The sequence below is a fragment of the Zonotrichia albicollis genome, chromosome 26 (genome assembly GCF_047830755.1).
Source record: "Zonotrichia albicollis isolate bZonAlb1 chromosome 26, bZonAlb1.hap1, whole genome shotgun sequence".
Taxonomy (NCBI): domain Eukaryota; kingdom Metazoa; phylum Chordata; class Aves; order Passeriformes; family Passerellidae; genus Zonotrichia; species Zonotrichia albicollis.
In genome coordinates, this window is record NC_133844.1 from 9,043,516 (window position 1) to 9,058,874 (window position 15,359).

The 15,359-nt window shown below is 56.6% G+C and overlaps 1 protein-coding gene across 1 annotated transcript in view; it reads right to left on the reverse strand.

Moving 5' to 3' along the window:
* The window catches only part of LOC102075049 (hexokinase-2), a 35,268-nt gene extending 27,166 nt beyond the window's left edge, over positions 1 to 8,102 (reverse strand). The window contains exons 1-2 of the mRNA XM_074558925.1: positions 7,842 to 8,102; positions 6,072 to 6,227 (exon numbers count right to left, since the gene is read on the reverse strand). Of these exons, the coding sequence (XP_074415026.1) occupies positions 6,072 to 6,227; positions 7,842 to 8,087 (402 nt within the window). The 5' untranslated portion in view covers positions 8,088 to 8,102. The remainder of the gene's footprint in view (positions 1 to 6,071; positions 6,228 to 7,841) is intronic.
* Positions 8,103 to 15,359: the final 7,257 nt, after the last annotated feature.

Genomic DNA, 15,359 nt, shown 5'->3' on the forward strand with positions numbered 1-15,359 from the left:
GGGAATGTACTGGGAATGGAATGGAAGTGCACTGGGAATGCACTGGGCGTGCACTGGGAATGGACTGGGAATGGACTGGGAGTGCACTGGGAATGGACTGGGAGTGCACTGGGAATGCACTGGGCGTGCAGTGGGAATGGACTGGGAATGGACTGGGCGTGCACTGGGAATGGACTGGGAATGGACTGGGCGTGCACTGGGCGGTGCATTGGGGTGCGGGTGCAGTGGAAGGGTGAACTGGGGGGGCACTGGGGGGCACTGGTTTGTACCGGGGAGCTGCACGGGGCGGGGGGGGCGGTGCCCTGGGGGTTACACTGGGGGATGCTGGAGGTTGGGGCTGTGCTGGGGAGGATGGGGGAGCGCTGGGGGAGTGCAGGGAGCGTGTCCCGTGGGGGGCTGGATTTGGAGTCTATCACGCGTGTGCCACAGCCCGTGTGTGTGTCTGTGTGTCCGTGTGTCTGTCCATCCCTGCAGCCCGTGCGTGTCCATGACTGTGTCCGTGTGTCCCTGTCTGTGTCTGTGTGTCTGAGACTGTGTCCGTGTGTCCCTGTCTGTGTCCGTGTGTCCCTGTCTGTCCCCGCAGTCTGTGCCCGCAGTCTGTGTGTGTGTCCGTGGCTGTGTCCGTGGGTCCCTGTCCGTCCCCACAGCCCGTGTGTGTGTTGTGGCTGTGTCTATGTGTCCATGGCTCTGTCCGTGTGTCCCTGTCTGCGTCTGTGTGTCCGTGTCTGTCCCTGCAGTCCATGTGTGTGTCCGTGTGTCCCTGTCCGTGTCCGTGTGTCCGTGTCTGTCCCTGCAGTCCATGTGCGTGTCCGTGTGTCCCTGTCCGTGTCCGTGTGTCCGTGTGTCCATGCCGGTGTCCCCGCAGCCCGTGCCCTCCCCGCCCCGCCCGGTGTGCCCGGCGCTGTCGCTGTCCCTGTCACATGCGTGTGAACGTGCTGGGCCCTGTGCACCCGTCAGGTCGCATCCATCAGCCCGCGGCCCGTGGCGCTGCCGCTCCGCCCGCGTGTCCCGCTCCCAGTGCGCGGCCACGGACGGCGGGGGTGCCCCTGCACCCCAAAACCTCGGGAAACACCGCTCGGGAGGGTCCCCGCGGCTGGGCTCTGCCTGCTCCATCCCTCCTTCCTACTCGCCTGCATCCCGGCCCCATCCCTGCTCAGTCCTGGCCTCTTCCTTTGCCTCCTTCTCTGCTCCATCCCTGCCCCATCTCGGCTCCATCCCTGCCCCATCTCTGCTCAATCCCGGCCCCATCCCTGCTCCATCTCTGCTCCATCTCTGCTCCATCTCTGTTCCATCTCTGCTCCATCCCTGCTCAGTCCTGGCCTCTTCCTTTGCCTCCTTCTCTGCTCCATCCCTGCCCCATCTCGGCTCCATCCCTGCTCCATCTCTGCTCAATCCCGGCCCCATCCCTGCTCCATCTCTGCTCCATGTCTGCTTGTTCTCTGCTCCATCCCTGCTCAATCCCGGCCTCTTCCTTTGCCTCCTTCTCTGCTCCATCCCTGCTCCATCTCTGCTCCATCCCTGCTCCATCCCAGCTCCATCTCTGCTCCATCCCTGCTCCATCCTGCCTTTCTCCTCAGCTCCATCCCAGCTCCATCCCTGCTCCATCCCTGCCCATCCCTGCTCCATCCCTGCTCCATCCCTGGCTCCATCTCTGCTTCATCTCTGCTCGTTCTCTGCTCCATCCCTGCTCCATCCCAGCCCTATCCCGCCTTTCTCCTCACCTCCACCCGAGCTCCATCCCTGTTCTGTCCCTGCTCCATCCCTGGCTCTATCCCCGCTCCATCCCGCTCCATCCCGGTCCCATCCCGGATTCCCCGGCCCGCCGGTGGCCCCGAGCCGTACGAGGGCCGCGGCACGTCCTGGCCCTCCGGAGCGGCTCCGCTGGCCGCTGCCGGCAGAGCCGGTCGCAGCAGCCCCGGGGCAGCGTTACCCAACCCGTCTGCCCGCTCCCGCCGCTTTCCCAACCCGGCCCGAGAAGCTCCGGCGCTTCCCCCTCTCCGCAGCCCTCTCCGCTGCCATTTACATCGTTTTGGTGTTTCTGCTCAGGGAATTGCTGCTCCTTTTTTCAAAGGAAACAGGAGGAGAGGCAGCCCGAGCCAGAGGCGAGGCAATGCTGCTGCCAGACACCTTTTCCTGCAGGATCCGGTCCTGCCAGAGCCACCACGCATCCGTCAGTCCAACCCCCAAACCGCGACCTGGTGCGTTTCAGCATTTGCACTCAATGATCCTTGTGGATCTCTTCCAACCCAGGATATTTCATTAATCTCTGTCGCTGGCCCTACATTTCAATTCACCCTCTGAGCCAGCTTTTTTTTTTTTTTTTTTTTTTTTTTTTTTACCCCTGAAAAGGCAAATTCTCCGTGGTCATGTTGAAATTAAAGCAGCGTTTGAGCCTAAAAATAGCTGGACACATCTGTCCGCCTTCCCCATCTGCTGCCAGCCTGGCTGGATGAAGGGAGGGACTGTCTGTGCAAAATGAGGGACCTGTCTCATCCTTCTGTCCCGTAAAATCAGTTTATTCAGGGAAAATAATCCCCAACACCCCGTTGATTCCCCAGATAACACCCTAGTCAAAGAAGACAGGAGGTGCTGGAGGAGGTGCTGGGCTCTGCTCAACCAGCTCCTCTAAATAAAGTTTTTTTTTTTTTTAATTTGAGGTTGGTTTTGGAATTCTTTTCTTGGAATAAAGCTCCCAATGGGAACCCTTTCGAGGCACCCCAGCTCCACGTGGGCCTGTAATAATCCATCGGCATTTAACGCCGCGTTCCTGGGGTAAAGGAAGCGGCTGATTGCAGGGATTGGAGCTGGAACCGGCTCTAATTTCTCAAATGTGATTCCTCAAGGACGAGTGGCGCAGTAATGACAGCGTGGAGCGGGAGGAAGAGCCGTGCCCAGCGGCCAGAGCAGGGCCAGAGCAGCCTGGAGCCCTGGCACCAGCCAAGCCCTCGTCCCACGGCGTGCTGCCGCTCCTGGGGACCCCCGGGACACCCTCAGGAACCCGAAACCCACTCCCATGCCGGGGAAACTGAGGCACGGGTGGCTCCAGGGGAACGGGGAACCGTCACGGGGCGGCTGGGCTGGGCCTGGAGCTGCTCCAGGAGAGGAGTGAGCTCATCGGGCATCACCTGCCTCGTGATTCACCGGGGCTGCAGCGCTGCTCCACATACCTGCCAGCGAGGTTCCATTGGCTGCAGGGGCGCCCACGGCCCCACAAACCCTCTGTAACACCGGTGACCAGCCCGTGACTTGGCCCCCGTCACCCAACGCACCGGAAACCTCACCGGGAGCCGGGCTGGCCCCAGCCCCGCACGGGGCCGGCAGCGCAAAACCAAAACCGGTCGGAGAACTTTCCTGCCTTCCTCGGGCGGCCGCAGGCCGGGCGGGCGAGCGCGTGACCCCGGGCTGAGCCGGGCGGAACAGCCTCTCCCGGCCTCTCCCGGCCTCTCCCGGCCTCTCCCGGCCTCTCCCAGCCTTTCCCCAGCCCCAGCTGCCCGTGAAGGGACAGGGAGGGGAGGGTTGTGCCCTGCCTGCCCTGCAGTTGATGGGGATCCATCCTTCCATCCATCCTTCCATCCATCCCTCTGCAGATCCAGTGGTGCTGCTGGTGTTTCCAGCCCATCTCCAACCCCTGTCACTCACACAGCCTCTCCCAGCCTCTCCCCAGCCTTTCCAAGCCTTTCCCCAGCCCCAACTGCCCCGTGAAGGGACAGGGAGGTGAGGATTGTGCTGGGGATCCATCCTTTGGTCCATCCCTCTGCAGATCTCATGGTGCTGGTGCCATTCCCAGCCCATCCCTAACCCCTGTCCGCTGCCCATGAAGGGACAGGGAGGGGAGGGTTGTGCCCTTCCCGCCCTGGAGGTGCTGGGGATCCATCCTTCCATCCATCCCTCTGCAGATCCCATGGTGCTGGTGCCATTTCAGCCCATCCCAGTCCCGGTCATCCACACCGACACCTCACCCCAAAAGAGCCTGGGGGATCCCCGGGGGTCAGGCTGGGCTGCCCCCCGGCCCGGCTGCCCCCCAGCCCAGCTGCCCCCAGCCCGGCCTGGGCTAATCCCCAGCAGCGGGCGGAAAAGGGGAGATTAAATTAGATTAGCTGGAGCCGCCTAATTTTAGCGTCCTCACGTGTCGCTGACACACTGCTCCAGCTCTTCCCCTGCTCCCCCAGCCCTGCGTGACCCCCAAAGCCACCGGGGCCACCAGTCAGGACAGGAGGCACCAAAGGGGCTTTGGCTGGGCGGTGGCACCCAGGGTGGGTGGGCATGGGGGTCTCTAGACCTGCGCCAGGAGGGGCTGGGGGTGATGGTCACCTTCTGTGGCCATGGCCACCCTCCATTAGTGACAGTCACTGTCTATCAGTGACAGCCATCTGCCTCCAGGGATGGTCACCATTCCTGGCTTGTGGTCACTGTCCTCTTGTGGTCACCTTCCCCTTGTGGTGGCCGCTGCCCACTGGTGATGCTGATCCCCAGCCTTGGGGACCCTCTGCTCTGGCCCATCCCCTTTTCCCCCTCCACTCCCAGCTCCTGCCCTGCACGTCCTGCTCGCCACACTGTGAGGGTGACCTTGGCCTGACCAGACCTCCCTCGGGGCAGCGCCAGCTCACCCAGCTGTGCAGGAGCCCTCCAGCCCCATCCAGCATCTCCTGATCCATCGGGCGCTCCACGGGATCGGCCTCGTGACACCGCAGCGGGAGCAGACGGCTGGCCCCGTCCATTGCCGGGAGCCACACTGTCCCCAGCACCCCAGGACGGCCCCAAAAATCCCTGAAAGATCCCAAAATTCCCAGCAAGGTCCCAAAATTCCCAACGTCCCAAAAGTCCCAGTCCAGCAGCCCAAGCCTGGACGCTGGAGCTGGCAGGAGCGGTGGCAGGAGAAAAGGCGTCCCCAAAAGCCACCAGGGCCAAAGGCAGGGAGGGCTGAGGAGCATCCTGCACCCCCTCCAGGTGCCACCAGCCCTGGCACAGCTCCGAGGTCAAAAGTGCCGGTCAGGACACGGGACCCTGAGTCACCCTGCCCTGGCATGAGCAACTCCCGGAGCGTGCGGCACTTTCCCAATCCCAGCGGAAAGGGGAGGTTTCTCCTGCCTCCCTGGGGCCCTTTCCGTGGGCACTGCCACGTCCCTGGTGCCACCAAACTGGGGCAGGGACACGGGCAGGGTGCCAGGGGCCTCTACCCACCCCTGCCCAGGGCAGCCTCATCCTTTCTCCCAGCGCTGTGGGTGTGAGCAAGCTGCATCCCGGGGGTCTCATGGGGTGCCACAGCCACCCTGATGGTCCCGTGCCACAGCCACCTCTGAGTCCATGAAATCCTTCTCAGCCCATGGCAGGAAATCACCCAAAACTCAGATTTGGGGAAGGTACAGCCGTGACAGAATCCCACCCTCACCCTGTGCCAGGCTGGCAGTGCCCAGTGCCTGGGCTCTCCCAGGACCCCTGCCCATCACAGGCAGCACCAGCAGACTCCTGGAGGGTTGTCTGGGATGGGAAAGGCAGGAAATGCTGGCAGGGAGGAGGAGGATGGAGCTGCAGCCCCAGGTTTGCCCATCACAGAAAGACATGGGCTGGAGAGAAGGGCTAAATCCCAAATTTAGGAGCAGCAGCTCCAGCTGGATTTAGGAACTGCCTGGATGGGCTAAAGGCTAAGATCAGACCTAAAGGATGGAAACCCCACAGTGCCCCATGTCCAGAACGGTTCCTGAGCCCAGCCCAGAGCTCTCCTGGGATGAGGGAGCAGAGCTGGGCTCTCCTGGGCTCTCCTGGGCTCTCCTGGGCTCCCTGCCCATCACAAGCTCATCCCTCGCTCCCTGGCAGGATGATCACGGCTCACAGACCCCAGCCACGTGCTGGAATTTCCACCAATTCGCTCTGCCAGGCACAAAACCACCCCAAATATTCCATCCCACCTCGCGCCAGCATCGCCTCACCCGATCAAGGCCGGGGATTTGAGGGGCTCCCTCCACTCTGCCATCAGTCACTCCCCTGCTCCCCTGCCACCCCCTTTGCGCTTCACCCACCAGGCACAGAGGGCACGAGTTCCCCCCAGTCCCAGCCCAGGTGCAATCCCTTACCTGGGCGAAGCCCTCCTGGTCCGCGCCGCTCTCGGGGAGCGCCATCCCGGTGCTTGGCTGAGGCAGAGCCGCGCCGAGCGGGGTCTGCGAGGGCTTTATCACCTCCGATCCCCGCGGAGGGAGGAAGGCCCTGCGTGCCAGCGCCGAGGTCATTGGCTGGGCACGGCGCGGATGGAGACGGGATTTGAGCAGCAGCGCTGTAATCCCGCAGCCCTGGGATGGCACTGGCGGGGCTGGGATGCTCTGCACAGGGGCTGGGCTGCTGCCGCCCCACCCTGGCAGCCCCACGGGGCTCCCCTCAGCTTGGCACCCCTCTGCTTGGCACCCCTGTGCTCCAGAGCCCTCTGCTTGGCACCCCTGGGCACGGCCAGGAGCAGCAGCCAGATCATGGGCTGGGCATCGCTCTGCCCTGCAGCGTGACCTCGGCTGCCCCCAGCCCCAGCGCAGAGCTGGACTGGGGAACCCTATCTCAAATGAGGAACCCTCTCTGACTGAGGAACCCTCTCTGCTCCCTCGCAGAGAGCGGCAATAAATGCAGGAGCCCCCACGAACAGGGCTGGGATGGACGTGGAGGGGCCGGGAGCCCCGGGGCGGAACGAGGCCGCGGCCGAGCCGCGCTGCAGCCTCCTCATGCGTGTGCAAATGTGTGCTGCGTGTGAGGGCACACGTGGGACGGGCACACGTGGCCTCCCCCGAGGCCCTGAGCCGGCAAAGGGCTTAATTGGGATCCGCAGCATCTGCCACGGCGGCTCCGGCGCTCAGGGGGAGATTGAGAGTCTCGAGAATCCCAAAAACCCGGATGGGGGAAAACAGAGGGGGAAAGAGGGGGAAAGAGGGGGAAAGAGGGGGAAAGAGCTGCCTGGCTCCTCCTCCAGCGCTGGCTCCGTGGGTCCATCCCTACGTGACAGTGGGCACGCAGAGCCCCCGTCACTGCTGCTGGAGAGGAGCTGCAGGGGAAAGCAGGGTTAAGGCCGAGTCGTTTATTCATTCTGACGGAGATTATCCAGCCCAGAGGGCCCAGCAGCACCAGCAGACTCCTGGAGGGCTGTCTGGGATGGGAGAGGCAGGAAGTGCTGGCAGGGAGGAGGAGGAGGATGGAGCTGCAGCCCCTGGGTTGCCCATCACAGAGAGGGACGGGGTAAAGCTCGGATTTGGGAGCAGCGGGATCCAGCTGGATTTAGGAACGGCCTGGATGGGCTAAAGGTTAAGATCAGACCTAAATCCTTGTCCAGGTGCTGAGATGAGCCCCAGGCCTTGGTTGGGTGCTGTGTGAGCTGGTGAGGCAGGGCAGAGCTGAGCTCCAGCCTTGCTCCCATCCCTCTCTCATCCCTGCCCCAGTCCCAATTCCACGTCCATCCTCATCTCTGCCCTGTCCCCATCTCCATCTTCACTTCCACCTCGTTTCAAACCTGCTCCCATCCTCATTCCTGCCCCAATCCCTGTCCTAGTCCCATGCCCATCCTCATCCCTGCCATCCCATCTCTGTCTTGGTTCCTGTTCACACTTGGACCCATCCTGATCCCTGTCCCATCCCATCCCCTCCCATCCCATCCTATCCTATCCTATTGATCCCATCCCATCCCATCCCATCCCATCCTATCCTATTGATCCCATCCCATCCCATCCCATGGATCCCATTCCATTCCATTGATCCCATCCCATTGATCCCATCCCATCCCATGGATCCCCTCCCATGCCCAGCGGTGGCAGCCCAGGGCTCCCCCAGACCCCGGCACAGGGACCCCCACCCCGAGCTGTCCCCCCACCCACCTGCCTCGCTCCGCGGCTCTGGCAGCGCCTCCATCCCACGGAAACTCCTTTTATCTCCCCAAATTCCCCTCCAGGTCGGGGAGCTGGGGCTGCTCGGGGCCGGGATCCTCCCCGCGCCGCCCCGGCTCGCACAAAGGCTCCTTCACCCGCTCGGACAGAGGCACCTTTGTTCCCCCGCATCCCCTTCCCTCGGGAGCTGCAATAGCGAGAAACCAGCGATCCGCGCTGGAGAGGAGCGCCGGGCATCGCTGCTCGCCCGGATTCACCCAAACCCGGCGGGATTTTAGCGATTATTTGGATTTACCCAAGCCTGGGCTGTTTGATATCCCCTGGGATGAGCGGTGGGGTGGAGGGGACCAAGCGATGCCCGAACCCTCGGTGCCGATAAATCGCTTTATTGTGCTGCCTCCTGAGGGATAACCGGGGCACGGCACAAAGGGGGGGATCAATAATCCCTGCACAAGAGGGGGATCAATAATCCCTGCACAAGAGGGGGATCAATAATCCCTGCACAAGAGGGGGATCAATAATCCCTGCACAAGGGGAGGATCAATAATCCCTGCACAAGGGGGAATCAATAATCCCTGTACAAGGGGGGATCAATAATCCCTGCACAAGATGGGGATCAATAATCCCTGCACAAGGGGGGGATCAATAATCCCTGTACAAGGGGAGGATCAATAATCCCTGCACAAAAGGGCTGGAGGAGCCAGAGCCTGGGATGCAGCAGGGTGGTGATGTCCCCCAGGATGTCCCCAAGGTGTCCCTTGGACCCCCGATGTGGCCCCTGAAATGTCCCCCAGGATGTCCCCAGGGTGTCCCCAAGGTGTTGCCACATGTCCATAAACCCCCTTTGGAATATTTCACTCCCCATAAAATATTTTATCATTTCATCCGGGCACCACGAGGCTGGCAGGGACCAAACTCTCAGAACATTTGGGACCCTTGGAATATTTTATTCTCCATAAGATATCTTATTATTTTATCTGGGCACCACGATGCTGGCACCAAATCCTCCAGAGACATTTGTGACCCTTGGAATATTTTATTACCCACTAAATATTTTATTATTTTATCTGGGCACCACGAGGCTGGCACCAAACCCTCCCAGGACTTTTGGAACCCTTGGAATATTCTATTCTCCATGAAATATTTTATTACTTTATCTGGTCACCACGAGGCTGGCACCAAACCCTCCCAGGACGTTTGTGACCCTTGGAATGTTCTACTCCCCATTAAATATTTTATTATTTTATCTGGGCACCACGAGGCCGGCAGCCCTGGCAGGCACCGAACCCTTTCCAGGACACTTGCGACCCTTGGAATATTCTACTCCCCATAAAATATTTTTATTATTTTATCTGGGCACCACGAGGCTGGCACGAGGCTGGCAGCCCTGGCAGGCACCGAACTCTCCTGGGACGTTTGGGACCGTGCCAGGAAAATTGGGTTTAATGCCGTGCCAACAGCTGCCCCGGGCCCAGATTAGCCCTGGCACCTTCCCTGGCACCTTCCCTGCCCTTCCCAGTATGGAACTGGAAACCCTTCCCAGTCCCGGTGCCCGATGCCAGAGGGGTCCCTGGGGTGGGGGGCTGAGACCCCCGGATTTGGGGAGCACCCAGGGGTGGAGGGGGGGGGGGGCTGCTCCCCAATATCCAATATCCAGGACCCCAAATATCCCAAAATATCCCAAATATCCCCCAAATATCACCATCCCAAATACTCCTCAGCGCACTTTTGGGGGTCTTTTTTGGGCTCAGGGGCTTTGTGGGTACCAGGTTGGGATGGGGAGAGGGGAAACTGAGGCACAGCCAGGGATCAGGATTTGGGGGTACCCAACCTCAGGGAGGGAAAATTGATAAATGGGAGGGAAAATTGATAAATGGGAGGGAAATTGGGTTTGGAGGGGTGGGAGCAGCATTCCCAAAACAGCGCCCGGGTTCTGGGCTGGTGTTTCACTGGGGTTCAGCCTTTCCCCAGCTCCTTTCCCTAATTGGGACCCCTCATCACCGTGTCCCCTCGTGATTGTCACCCTAAAACACAGAACCCCTGAAAATGAGTGTGTTATTATCCCTGATAACAGCGACCCCGAAAAATAGTGACCCACATAAAATGTGGGCCCTAACAACTGTGACCCCTTAGAACCACAATCCCTAATAACCCCAAATGCTAATTATTGTAACCCCTAAAACTGTAACCCCAATTGTAACCCCTAAAACTGTAACCTCTATTGGAACCCTTATCGTAACCCCTAAAACCCCTAATAATCCCCAACCCTATTGAGAGTGACCCCTAATAAATGTGTCCCCAAATAACCCCAAATCCCAATAACTGTAACCCCTTAAAACCATGACCCCAAATAGCCCCAAATTCTGATTATTCTAACCCCAAAACGGCGATCCCTGCAAACCCCACTTCCACCCCCATTCCCCATTTTCCCTCAATATTTAATCCCCCTCTGTTGAACCTGGAGCTTTTCCCCAACCCCAGAAGCTCCCAGGGGTGATCCAGGTGGGCTCGGGCCCATTTTTGGGGTGATTTTGCGCCTCCCTGCCCTCAGATTAATTTGTCAGCACCAGAATGGTGCCCAGATCGGGGCAGGAATAATGGGATTATCCCGAGCCTGCTGCGGGACGGGGAAGCTCATTAAGGGGCATTAAAGAGAAGGAAATTGGGTTTTTCTGAGTTCTTAGGGAAAACCTCCATGAACTTCCATGTGCCTCTCATTTTAGGTTGGTTTTTTTTTGGGGGGGGGGGGGAGTTTTCTCTGCGCTCTCACTCTCCTTATGGGCACAGAAGGAAGCTCAGGGTCCCGGAGCAGGATCCGGGGGTTCCAGGTGTGGGGAAACTGAGGCACGGCAGCCCCATAGCCCCCAAATCCCCCGGGAGCAGCGGGATGAGCCCCCGGAGGGCTCAGGGACGGGATGAGGATGAGGATCCCCCCACGGCCGATAACAAAAAGTGACCTTTTTTGGAGGAAAAAGGGCGATTTTACCATTTTTATTTTACTTTTTACCATTTTTATTCCAGCCTCCCCGAGTTTTGTGGCATGCCAGGGACTGACACTGCCACCTACCGAGCTGTCATTAAACCTCTTTTTTCTGCTTTCCCACCCAATAGCGGCTTCAGGAGCACAGCAAATCTCTCAAACCCGCCCATCCAGGGGGCCCTCAGTGCCAGGACCCCAAATATCCCAAAATATCCCAAATATCACCATCCCAAATACTCCTCAGCGAGCTTTTGGGGGTCTTTTTTGGGCTCAGGGCTTTGTGAGTACCAGGTTGGGATGGGGAGAGGGGAAACTGAGGCACAGGCAGGGATCAGGATTTGGGGGTACCAGGGATCAGGATTTTGGGGGTACAGGCCGGGACAGTGTGTGAGGGAACCCAGGCACAGCCCGCGCTCGTCAGGCCCAGATGGGTCCCACCTGTGCCTTGTTAGCCCCGGCTATTTAAGGGCCCTGTTTTTCCCCAAATTTCACCCTTTTTGAGAGTCAGCTCAGGGGGTCCTGCTTTGGTCCTTTTGTGGGATGGGGGAGCCCGGCAGAGCTGGGGGGTGGCCGGGGGTCCTGGAACCCTCAGGGGGTCTGGAGCCCTCGGGGGTCTCAGGGGTCTCAGAGCCCTCAGGGGTCCCGGGGCCCTCAAGGGACCCAGATCGTCCGGGGGTCTCAGAGCCCTCAGGGGTCTCAAAGTGCTTGGAACCATTGGGGGTCCCAAAGCCACCACAGTCCTCGGGGGTCCTGCAGCCCTTGGAACCATCGGGGGTCCCGGACCCCTCAGGGGTCCCGCAGCCCCCGGAGCCCACGGGGGTCTCGGAGCCCCCGGGGGTCTCGGAGCCCCTGGAGCCCCCGGGGGTCTCGGAGCCCCTGGAGCCCCCGGGGGTCCCGCAGCCCCCGGAGCCCACGGAGGTCCCGCAGCCCCCGGAGCCCCCGGGGGTCCCGCAGCCCCCGGAGCCCACGGGGGTCTCGGAGCCCTCGGGGGTCCCGCAGCCCCCGGAGCCCCCGGGGGTCCCGGAGCCCCCGGAGCCCACGCCGCCCGCCGAGCTGCTGGAGCAGGTCCTGCAGCAGCGCTTGGGGCCCCTGCCCCGGCCCGCGCCCATCGTCCGCCTGCGCCGCGGCCCCGACGGCGGCTACGAACCCACCGGGGACCCGGCCGAGGTGCTGGAGCGGCGGCAGGCGGCCAACGCCAAGGAGAGGGAGAGGGTGAGCCACCCCAACAAACCCAAAAACCCCAAACCCTGCTGAACCCCCAAAGCACAGCCCAGACCGGGGGGACACCGGTGGTGCCACGGGGGAACTTTGATTTGAGGGGTGGGTTTAATTCTGGGGGGCCCAGGTGAGTTTCAGGAGGGCCTGGTTTGATTCTTGTGTGGGTTGGTTTAATTCTGAGGTCTCAGTTTAATTATGGGGGAATCATGTTTAGCCCTGGTGAGCCCAGTTTAATCCCGGTTTAAAGGTCCCAGTTTGATTCTGTGAGGGACCCGCTTTAATCCTTTGGGGCAGGTCAATCCTGGGGTGGGATTTAATTGGAGGGGACCCCAATTTTGGTTATGGGCGGGTCTGGCTTGATCCTGCTGAATCCTGGGGGTGGTCCCAGTTTAATCTTGAGAGAGCCCAGTCTGGGCCTGGGGGGGATCCTGGTGTAACTTGGGGCTCTCTGGGTCCCTTTTGGGGTGTCTAATGGGGGTCTCTGGGGTTCCTTTGGGGTCTGTAACAGGAGCCTTTGGGGTCTCTGACTGGGGTCCCTTTGGAGCCCTTTTGGGGTCTCTAATAGGGGTCTCTAGGGTCTCTTTTGGGGTCTCTGACCGGGTCCCTTTGGGGTCTCTAGTGGGGGGTCTTTGGTGTTCCTTTGGGCTCTCTAAGAGGGTCTCTTTGGGATCTCTGACCAGGTCCCTTTGCAGCCCTTTTGGGGTCTCAGGGGGTCTCCCCGGCTCTCTGACCGGTCCCTTTGTGCCCCGCAGATCCGGAACCTCAACAGAGGCTTCTCGCAGCTGCGCTCGCTGGTGCCGCTGGTGCCGCGGGACCGCCGGCCCAGCAAGGCGGACACGCTGCGGGCGGCGGCGGAGTACATCCGGCTGCTCAGGGGGGTGCTGCAGGTGAGACCCCAAACTGACCCTAAACCCCCCAAAACATCGGGGTGCTGCAGGTGAGACCCCAAAACTGACCCTAAACTGACCCTAAACCCCCCAAAACATCCGGCTGCTCCGGGGGGTGCTGCAGGTGAGACCCCAAAACTGACCCTAAACCCCCCAAAACATCGGGGTGCTGCAGGTGAGACCCCAAAACTGACCCTAAACTGACCCTAAACCCCCCAAAACATCCGGCTGCTCAGCGGGGTGCTGCAGGTGAGACCCCAAAACTGCCCCTGAACCCCCCAAAACATCCGGCTGCTCAGGGCTCTGCTGCAGGTGAGACCCCAAAACTGCCCCTGAACTGACCCCAAACTCCCCAAAACATCGGGGTGCTGCAGGTGAGACCCCAAAACTGACCCTAAACCCCTCTATAATTGGGGAACCTGGTGGGGACTTCCCTGCATGAGTTATTTGAGGTTGGGATTAATTTAATAATTGAATTTATTTCTTTTGGGGGAGTTATTATTAATGGGGGGCACCCCCCCCCCCCGTTTCTGATATATTATTTTTTAATTCTCGATTTCCCAGGATCTCGGTGCTGAGCAGGAGTTGGGGGGCACAGCCGGGGGGGCCCCCAAGCCTGGCCTGGCCGAGCCCCCCCGTGCCCCTGGGGACCCCCCAGACCTGGGGCACGGTGAGTGGGGGGGAGATTCCGGGAATTTGGGGGGGACAGAACCTTGAGGGGTTTGGGGACACCTGGGGAGGGGGCACAGAAACCTGGGGGGGTCACAATGGGCTCCGGGTTTGGGGGAGCATCTGGGTAAATAAGCAAGGCTCGAAATTACCTTTCCCCCCAAATATTCTAAAATATTCAATATTCCTTTTATTTCCTCCTTTTTTTTATTTATTTCCTCCTTTTTTTTATTTATTTCCTCCTTTTTTTATTTATTTCCTCCTTTTTTTATTTATTTCCTCCTTTTTTTAATTTATTTCCTCCTTTTTTTATTTATTTCCTCCTTTTTTTAATTTATTTCCTCCTTTTTTTAATTTATTTCCTCCTTTTTTTATTTATTTCCTCCTTTTTTTATTTATTTCCTCCTTTTTTATTTATTTCCTCCTTTTTTATTTATTTCCTCCTTTTTTTATTTCCTCCTTTTTTAATTTATTTCCTCCTTTTTTTTATTTATTTCCTCCCTTTTTTTATTTCCTCCTTTTTTTATTTATTTCCTCCTTTTTTTTATTTATTTCCTCCTTTTTTTTATTTATTTCCTCCTTTTTTTTATTTATTTCCTCCTTTTTTATTTATATTTCCTCCTTTTTTTATTTATATTTCCTCTTTTTTTATTTATTTCCTCCTTTTTTTATTTATTTCCTCCTTTTTTTATTTATTTCCTCCTTTTTTATTTATATTTCCTCCTTTTTTATTTATTTCCTCCTTTTTTTTATTTCCTCTTTTTTTTATTTATATTTCCTCCTTTTTTTTATTTCCTCCTTTTTTTTATTTCCTCCTTTTTTTATTTATATTTCCTCCTTTTTTATATTTTTCCTCTTTTTTTTTCCTCTTTTTTTTCTCTTTTTTTTTCCTCCTTTTTTTTTCCTCTCTTTTTTTTTCCTCCTTTTTTTTTCCTCTCTTTTTTTTTCCTTTTTTTTTTTTTTCTCTTTTTTTTTCCTCTTTTTTTTTTCTCTTTTTTTCCTCCCTTTTTTATTTATTTCCTCCCTTTTTTATTTATTTCCTCCCTTTTTTTATTTATTTCCTCCCTTTTTTTATTTATTTCCTCCCTTTTTTTATTTATTTCCTCCTTTTTTTTATTTCCTCCTTTTTTTTATTTCCTCCTTTTTTTTATTTCCTCCTTTTTTTTATTTATTTCCTCCTTTTTTATTTCCTCCTTTTTTATTTCCTCCTTTTTTTATTTATTTCCTCCTTTTTTATTTATTTCCTCCTTTTTTTATTTATTTCCTCCGTTTTTTTTATTTCCTCCGTTTTTTTTTTATTTCCTCCGTTTTTTTTTATTTCCTCCGTTTTTTTTTATTTCCTCCTTTTTTTTTATTTCCTCCTTTTTTTTATTTCCTCCTTTTTTTATTTCCTCCTTTTTTTATTTCCTCCTTTTTATTTCCTCCTTTTTTTTATTTATATTTCCTCTTTTTTTTTCTCTTTTTTTCTTTTTCCTCTTTTTTTCCTCTTTTTTTTTTCCTCTTTTTTTTTCCTCTTTTTTTTTTTCCTCTTTTTTTTTTTCCTCTTTTTTTTTTTCCTCTTTTTTTATTTCCTCCTTTTTTTATTTCCTCCTTTTTTTTATTTCCTCCTTTTTTTTATTTCCTCCTTTTTTTTATTTCCTCCTTTTTTTATTTCCTCCTTTTTTTATTTCCTCCTTTTTTTTATTTCCTCCTTTTTTTTATTTCCTCCTTTTTTTTATTTCCTCCTTTTTTTTATTTCCTCCTTTTTTTTCTCTC